Source organism: Phoenix dactylifera, chromosome 18 (assembly GCF_009389715.1).
Source record: "Phoenix dactylifera cultivar Barhee BC4 chromosome 18, palm_55x_up_171113_PBpolish2nd_filt_p, whole genome shotgun sequence".
Taxonomy (NCBI): Eukaryota; Viridiplantae; Streptophyta; class Magnoliopsida; order Arecales; family Arecaceae; genus Phoenix; species Phoenix dactylifera.
In genome coordinates this window covers 2432581-2441451 of record NC_052409.1, presented here as the reverse complement: position 1 = coordinate 2441451, position 8871 = coordinate 2432581, and the positions used below count along the sequence as shown (strand labels likewise).

The following is an 8871-nucleotide window of genomic DNA, read 5'->3' as shown; positions in this document are numbered from 1 at the left end:
GGGTCCTTAGCTCAGTGGTAGAGCATTTGACTGCAGATCAAGAGGTCACCGGTTCGAACCCGGTAGGGCCCTCGCTATTTTTTATTTTTTTTATTTTTATATTTTAATCTTCTTTTTAACTTACAAAAAACCATTTTACTATTTTTAATTTTTAATGTACAAAATATCATTTTAACTTACAAAACCACCATTCTTTTTTAATTATCTCTATTTTTAAAACTTTTTAGCTTATAGAACCGTTCTTTATTTATTTTTTCTATTTGTTTAATTTTTAACTTACAAAACCATTTTTCTATTTTTTTATTATTTCTAAGGTAACCGTTCTTTTGAATTAAATTACCAAAATTCATGTCTCACTTGCACCAAGAGAAAAAAAAAAACTTACATTCAAGTTCTCGCATAAACCAGGGGAAAGGAAAACTCCAGTCACCGAGACTTCTTTTGGTAGTCCTGGGACTCCAGCTGAGTCCTTTCAAATTCAGGGTCTAACAACTTCCTAATCTCCCGTGAGTTTGAATCCCTGTGACCAAAGGCCTTTTGTGACAAATGAAGGCATATAGATACATTCCCATGTTATCATAAAACATTACAGCAAGCAAACACATTTCTCGTGAACTTATTGGTAGAAATCAACTCTTCATTTATTTCTTAAAAATCTTACCATGAAACCTGTGTGATATGTTAATTGAATCAGAAACTAGAATGAATAGAGTTGCGCAAGTTGATAAAAGAGTCTTTGAAAGCTGCTGGGTTGAACTCCATTGTGCAATTACAGCATCATATTCACAGCATAAAATATTTTGGAAGAACAAACCAGCAAAGTGAGGCAACAATTATGAATCGACAAAATGCAGATGCATGGCTCTTCCTAGATAATAAACAATATGGGCTAAGCTGCCTTCATTATTATAATCTACACGGTAACTTACTTTTTTGGGCAATCCTCTTCAAGATCGTAAGCTAAGCTGTATGGTAGGCCAAACCTTTGCCAAACCTCTTCAATTGTTAGGCCAGAACTGCGCCAAACCACATAGGGCCATGCCGGAGTTTATCTTGCTAATGTCGCTCATTTTAAACAAACCATGTTGACATGCATCTACTTGAGTCTTGACGCATGCGCCATCTTTCAGTACCTGTTACCTGTGTCCAAGCCAGGTAGACCATCCACAGGATTCAAAGGCAGGGTGCAACCACAAGACTTCTGTGCAGATGACAGGTACAACCAGTTGAAATTTATACCGTCTCCATGAGATTCAAGGTCCCATATCCACTCTTAGCAGATTTTGGCAAGTTGGTGTGGCTCTAGATCCACGTTCCTGGCATTCGGTTTGATCGTATTCTTCACACTCTCGCCATATGTACTCCTTCCCTTGAAACAGAAGTGCAGGTTAGGAACTAACAATGGTGGACCTATTTGACTCTCTTCTTTGTAGTTTATTTCTCTTTGGTTTTTTACTGCCTTTGTAAGTGTCTCACTTGCTCCCTGGGTGGCAACTTCAGCAAATCAGAATGTAACCTCTGCCTGCTCTGCTCATCGACCGGTGGAGAAGTTACTGAACTGTGCAATAGAGCAATGCAAATTGAGAATGCTTGTAAAGCAGACAGTTGTGCATGAAAATGGACTGAATAGAGTCCTCCCCCATCAGGGCTAATAGACAAAGCAGAAATCTTTTCTTTTCTTCCCTGTGAAAAAAAATTGACACAGTGAAAATTGTAATGTATACAAAGATATGACAAGTTCCGAGAAGCCAAACAAGAGCATGGTTCTGGTATTTGCACCATAAAAACAAATTGTAATGCTAAGAGGATATTAAGCGATATAATTTGACTAATATCTTTAGTCGATGCATGATACACTTGGTTTAAAGAATTCTAATATCTTTTGCCCTCCAACTAATTATATGATGCCAGAAATCAGAACAAAAGGATAGAAAGATTCATCCAGTGATATTCCATGTATATTAAAGGAAAAAATATTCTGATGAATCGAACAGCAAAATCATTGTAATATATCAGGTAGGTTTGAGACGCACAATCTGAGATTGTAGTGGTAGATTTAGTTGATACGATCTTCAGTTCCCATATGATATTATCTGCCAAAATATGTAAAAAATCATGTCTAGTCATTTTAATCAGCCACCATCAGAGAGTAATTGATAGAGGTACTCTTGGAGGCCACAGACTATTTTTTGACAAAATTGCTAATGAATCCCATTCCAATTGATGTGTCTACTTCCCTGATCACTATCATGGTATTTTTAGCCATTTTAGATCAATCTAGGTGAAACTTTTTGGGTATGGAAAGTTAATAGATTCCATATTGCAAAGTTAATGGAAGCTCGATATATTTTCTGATGATCAATTCACATATTACTGAAAGTCATTCATCGTCTTTAACTTGCTTTCAGTCTTTGAGGACAGAACTGTATGCATGCTTAAACCAATTTATTTTATCAAATAAAAGAAAAATGCACATGGATATACCTGACAAAATAATGCAATAGGGGGTTGACTTCCCATGGTTGGACAATCAGCCACAACACCGCTTGAATTGCCAAAAACAAAAATTGGACAGGCCATATCCCAGCCACCACAATCACAGCCTCCACCAGATCTCCATCTATCAAGTAATGACGAAGGGCCACCTTTTTCAGTGGCTGCCAACCCATGTGTGCCACTTGGAGTGACCACCTTCACATTTGCAGGATTCCATCTGCTGGATATGGTTCCTCTTATTTGATCAATGGTCGAAACACTTGATAAGTTCAGGTGTTCTCTTGTGATGTTTGCATTCATTTCCACATTCTTGGTGCTTTCCTTTTTATTTGAGGGAATCTGAATTACAATAGCTGCAATTTCAAGGTGTGAATGCAAGTCTGCAGGTTCCCAGGGGTAAAAAGATGAAGCATCATAGTCACACTCGCTCAAAGCATGTCTAACAGGATACTGGCAATTTGCTGGCTCTGTTGAACAATTTGCCTCTAAAGGACCACCTACAACCAAGTCACCAGCACTAATGTCCAAAGGTTGAATGGAAGAACACTGAGATCTTTCTTCAACTGCAAGACTCCTTCTTGCCTGCGCAATGTCATATAAAATAAACTCTGTCACAGTCGATTGATTGGAAGTGGCATTGCAACTCGTTTCTAAGCACAAATAAGTAGAAACTTGCATCTGGCCAATCAACGGAAAAGACTCTCCCTTCTTGTCCTTTTTCCCTGACCCAATGTTATTACCTCTCTTTTTACAGCTGTATAAGGTGTAGACCCAATTAAATGCATTATCCGTTTTCCATGCCTTTGCAGAAAGAGCATCATCTGGGACTTTTGTTGAGAATTCAAAATATGGAGTACCATGCTTATAATTCAATCTAAGAGTACCTTGTACATGAACCGGCGAAGAACTTGGAACTGACCCTTGGTCTCTTTTAATCACTCTCACAATTGGTTCCAACTTCTCTGTTGCCTTCAGAAAATCATTTGATAAAAACTTGCAGTACATACTATTTCTCCTCATGTTAGCAGAATCAGTTGTTCTGACACCAGTATCTTCTCTTTCCAGAAGTGATGGATTTCGCTGAGATTTGGATTTCATGATAGGATTCAACATCTTCTTGAGAGGGTTAAGCCAAGTTTTTGTGCTGACTCTGAACAGATCTCTTTCTAACTGACAAGGTGGATAAGATATTCCCACCTTCGCTGAAAATGACTTGGTCAAGGTGTCTACCATGTCTTGCTCATGAAGGGCTTCATTGCCATTCTCAGCACCAAGCACTTTTTGATTGCCTTTTAAATTTGACTTTTGAACTAATCCTCTTCCAAATAGCTCAAGACCTGCATTTGCAGAAGGGAATGCTGAACTATTTTCTGCTGAGATAAAACTTGGGTATAAACTTTTGACTTTTGAGTGCTCTTCGGGTAACAAGGGCACATCAGTAGGTTCAATAGACCTTGTTTGAATTGAGAGGCTTGTGTCAGTAGGTGCTGATTTTACCTTTGCATCTAGAGAAGCACATGGTGATATCTTTTCCTGCCGACAGTGACTAGCTTCATTCTGGAAAATATGAGACAAGGAATCAATAATCTCAAAGGATATAAAACCTTTACCACTGTGGGTGAGTTTTACATTCCTTCTCCCCTCTCTTGACTTTCTCATTCTTCTTATCTCCCTAGAGCTTTGATATACAGAACCCCTCTTAAAAACGTCATTGTCTTTCAAACTTCGTCTCACAGGCCTAGCAGGCATGCTTTTGCAATGAGAACTAGGAGAGTTACTGCAGCTAAATTTGCAGAAGTCACCATTCAAGTTTTTTAAGTAATATTTCTTCCTCAAGGCTTTCCATTCTATACTTTCCTCTTCTTTCGGACTGTTGTCAGAAGAAGGATGAACAATTTTAAGCCTCGATGCTGCTTGGCAGCAATTTTCACATTCCAAAGCTACATCTAGCCCCATGCTTGTGCTGACCTGCAATGACCATAAGTGAACCAGGTCATGTAAGGGGAAAATATCCACCCTGAATATATCATGTCATAAGATTTAAATTTTATTTGTTTGATATTTTTGAAGCAATTTTCAAATTTGACCAATAATTACATGCATGACTGCTTTTGCTCAGCTAAGAGAATAGTAACAGTCAATTTCTTCCTTGCTAGACGTTCAAAACATAAGAATGGGCACTAAAAGTCAAGCATGGAAGAAATATCCGGCATATGTTCTATTACCAAGCATATAGGAGAAGGAAATATGTAAGTCATCAGAAAAAGAACTGATGTTGAAATTATAAATAAGGGTAAATGTGTCCTTGCCAAACTTAAGGACTGTGACCCGATACAACATGGTGATTCAGGAGGATCTTCAGACTCAATGTGACCACTTTGACCACTACGAGCAGGGCTGAACAGGGTGCAGAAGCAAGATCCGCCATATCGAAAAGCCGAGTCGCATGCCAAACTTCCGGATGCCATAACTTAGTCATACAATGCTCGATTGAATGATTTTTTTTTCTAAAATTAGATATCTTTTTGAGATCTACAACTTTGGGCCAACCTCGAGGTTGAATCGAGACAAAATTTCATCATTTAGGCCCCGAAACAGGCCAGTTAAACCTTTTTTTTTGGTAAGACTTTAACCGGAGGTAGCTCTCTATTCGATAAGAATAAGATGGAGCGGCAGAAGGTAGAGTTGATGTAGAAGTTGAAATCTACTTCCTCGAGAGTTTCAGTTTTTTTCTACTAGAAATATCTATTTTAGAAAAAAAAGTCCTATGATTAAGAAGAGAAATCCGACTCAAATTGTGTTAGGGTAGACCTCACATTATAAATAGAGGCTATGTACCTCTTTTTTTAATGAATCAATTAAAAAAAGGGGGACTCAAGCGCTACTTTTGATATTCCTCCATCTTCTTCTAGTTTTCTTTTGAGCGGGTTGAAGAAAATCTTCCTTTCTTCCCGATTGGATCACATGGCTTGATCAATAATAATAAACTTAGTAAACAAAACTTGATACCTGCTGTTTGCATCTCAAAAATATAAACATGGCTTGATCAATTGTAACCTGAAGGGAAAAAAGATTTCATTTGAGTGGAAGCAAGCAGAATATCTTGCATTTCATTTGTTATTCATGTTATCTTTCAGCAAAAACATCACCTAGTTGTAACAAGATTTGGCAAACTTTCAGGGATTTATTAAAAAGCCTACTTATTTGTGTTTTAATCGTACAATACAAGATAGTCACCATCCATTGATAAAAGAGCAAAAATTACATACTGAAGAAGATGGAAACCAGAGAATAATTATAATAATGGGAAAAACAAAGCAAGCAGTACATATGGATTTTTTTGAATGGCCAGAGATAACATGCGACTACTTGCCAAGAAAAGATTTATTCAAATTTCAAAGTGTAAATGAGACTTACAGGCAGCAAGCTAAGGAGCATGAAATGAATGGTGCTAAAATGCAAAATCAGAAGAATAGACAGTGAAAAATTCATGAAATACACGCAAAGGGATGCGCTGACAGTCTAACACACTACCTAACGGTCAGTTGTCTGCATCGTAGTATAAAATCTACACATTGCCCTTAAGTAATGCAAGTTAATTTTATCGAAGCAAAACGAACTTAATTGAAGACATAATTAGCTAAATCAAACACCAAAGATATAACCTGAACATATTCAAAGAGCAACGCTACTTTGAAATATGAACACAAAAACAGTCACTAATATTCGCCAAGGCCATAACTAGAACTTAATGGTGCTCTCTCCTCTGTATTCTATATCAAGAGCACATCAAAGGTAAAAAAATGAGTTAGAATGAAATGCGAATCAAGTTCCCTACCTACCATTAACAAAAGTTCGATCTTTGCTTCAGTATTCACATCCTATTGCATGATATCTAACCCTGATTTATCTACACCTCGAACAAACTAAGCTAACTAAGAAGAAAGAGAAGAAAACTCACTAAACAAATCTATAGAACTAAATCCGGATCCAAGCGAACTGATACCCATTTGCTATGATTGAAACGCAGAAGCCAGAGCAGATCTTCTCAAAGATTGCTGGGCAAAAATGGAGCTAACGGAATGCAGTGCAGGAACGAAACCCAGATGGGAAGCAAACAAGCCAACAAATCTTAAAAAGCGATTATTTTGCAGCATCCCCCTTTTCACTGAGAAAGTAGTTTAAATGCAAAACTGAAAATGGACATCGGGGCTGAAGCTATCATATAGACTTGCATTCCAGTCTAAGATAGCATTAATACTGATTAAATGGCCCCAAGTCCCCATTCCCAGCAAACTAAAAGAGACGGGGGGACCATAAAGAGACATAAAAGAGCCACCTTTCGTGATGAAGAAAGCAGTATTGCATCATGGAAATGGAAGACGACGGCTAACAAAATCCTAACTTTTGTTGTGTGAAATCCACCGAAAACCCAGCGGGAAGCAAGCCAAAGGCAAAGAAGGGTACCTTGCACGCGACGAAGAGGGTGAGAAGAGAAGCCCAGGGAGGATTTTTTTTCCTAACGAGCATGATGATGCTGAGCGTCATCGGGATTCGGCAGTCCGTCGTGTTTTTTTTTTGGGGGGGAAGAATAAATAATAAGCCAACATCAATATCCACAACACTCCTAGAAGTCCGAGATTAGTGCCTGTTTAGGGATGAACGGCCGCTTGCGGGGGGCGCTAGGGAGGGTTGATGCGAGTTCAGCGTCTGCTAATATTTTGAAATTTTCGAATGAACTGTGGTTCTCTTCTTGCTTGTTTTATAAAACTTAGAATCGTTGCTCCCGAGTGCTTGTGTTACCTCGCATTTCCCCCTTAGTTAGAAAAAGATTAAAAAAAAAAAGCAATATGAAATCATAAATAACAAGCGGAGGAAAAAAATATGGCCAATAAAAAAATAAAAAATATTATATTTAGTTAATTTTTTTAAAAAAATAAAAATAATTTTTAAGGAAATAAAATTTTTATATTTTATTTAAAAAATTATATGGAATATAGAAAGTCACTTTTTTTTTATTGGGTGGGAATTAGAGTAGTTTTTTTTTCTAAATATAACCTTAGTCTTCATGATATAGTAGGGTACAAATAGGTATCTTGCATAATTTTTTTTTAAGAAAATAGATACTCAACCATATTTTAAAATATATTATTTTTATATATCAACTAAATATGCAAAATTATTTTTTAAGCATTATATAATCAGAAAAAATTATTTAATAAAAAATTTTTCCATGCAAACCAAACAAGTCAATAAAATATGAAAGTAGGATGCGGAGATCCTCATAAGCTAAGATGGGATACGAAGAGTTTTGAGGACAGGTTGAGGCAGGCCGGTTAGCCAAGCAACAGAAGTGGGGCAGCACGTACTCCTTCCCAATGCAGCGCCACAGCAGAGCGTGAGGAAGAGTCTAGCTGACAAGCACCTTCTGAGGCTGAATCCAGCACCAGAGGAATGCTCCTGGACTCTCGTCCATCTCTTCGGGCGTGGGGACTGCCCAGAAACCAGGATGGATCGAGTAATAAATAGATAGATGGGCTGGATACAAGGAACGATCCTTTCTGGGAAGGTATGTTTTGAGTCAGCAGCAGCTTGATGGAACTCTGTAGCCAGTCTAAAGGCAGTCTCAGCTAGCTTCCTTGCCTCCACGAATTTGTTGCTGAAAACTCTAGTCATTCCGGGCGGTCCAACCAGCATAGTAAACAGAGCCTCAAATAAAATTAGGAATGTTTGAGCTCGAAGAGTTGTCCAGACCTCTAAAGCCAGGGTACAGCATACAAATCGAAGACGATGCTTTCAGATCTCCAGAGACCTTGCTAGCGTGAAACAGCTTCAAGTGAAAGACGATTACACCCAAGTTTCCAACAGAATAAAAGTACTCGAGGAACCATCTCAGTTTTAAATGCCCAATTGAAATTTATTAGCTCAGATTCAGAGGCATCCCATGAACATCCTTATATAGCTTGAAGATTGATATGCTGCACCGTGACTTCAGTAAACTTTTGACGCATTCCAATCCTCAAGTTCGAACTTGTGTCTTAGAATTTCTCCTCATGCACGTTGGTCTTCTGTGGCCATAGCCATAGCCATATCCATAAGGGGGAACGGGCATTTATCTTTTATAGTTCGCTCTGTTGTCAGATGCCATCGTCGAAACGTTTTGACGTCTTGTTCACTCCGGCTGACTACAAAGATGCAACCCTTCAGGCCTGGATGCGTCCATCCTTCAAAGCCAACATAGCCTGCAGGTTCCCGGAGGAGATCATGGTGCCATCACAGAACCACTTTGGAATGTGGAACAAGGAATTACCACCCGCCAGCAGGCTGGGATGCAACCATAAATCGCCTGAAAAACAAGCGCAAGCTACCGTTCTC

The 8871-nt window shown here is 38.4% G+C and overlaps 1 protein-coding gene and 1 non-coding gene across 3 annotated transcripts; one reads left to right on the top strand and one right to left on the bottom strand.

Annotated features, from left to right (window-relative positions):
• TRNAC-GCA lies at positions 1–72 on the top strand. The gene has a single exon. It is a non-coding gene; the product is annotated as a tRNA-Cys (tRNA).
• Positions 73–721: 649 nt separating this feature from the next.
• LOC103699938 lies at positions 722–7319 on the bottom strand. 2 transcript variants are annotated; one of them, XM_008781928.4, is made up of 3 exons: positions 6964–7319; positions 2485–4464; positions 722–1683 (listed from the first exon to the last, which is right to left on the bottom strand). In XM_008781928.4, the coding sequence occupies exons 1-3, from the start codon at positions 7042–7044 to the stop codon at positions 1453–1455; spliced, it is 2292 nt and encodes a 763-aa protein (XP_008780150.3). In that variant the 5' UTR covers positions 7045–7319; the 3' UTR covers positions 722–1452. The 2 variants fall into 2 exon arrangements, with proteins under 2 accessions (XP_008780150.3, XP_038971302.1); XM_039115374.1 differs by lacking the exon at positions 6964–7319 and having other exon boundaries at positions 2485–3833; positions 3994–4155.
• Between the last annotated feature and the right edge of the window lie 1552 nt (positions 7320–8871).

What these genes read in the sequence shown, in the direction of transcription:
- LOC103699938 (XM_008781928.4), bottom strand. Translation starts at nt 7,044, where the DNA reads ATGACGCTCAGCATCATCATGCTCGTTAGGAAAAAAAATCCTCCCTGG. An exon ending in CCCTCTTCGTCGCGTGCAAG is followed by an intron (nt 4,465 to 6,963) that starts GTACCCTTCTTT and finishes TGGTCATTGCAG; the next exon opens with GTCAGCACAAGCATGGGGCT. An exon ending in CTATTGCATTATTTTGTCAG is followed by an intron (nt 1,684 to 2,484) that starts GTATATCCATGT and finishes TTTTTTTCACAG; the next exon opens with GGAAGAAAAGAAAAGATTTC.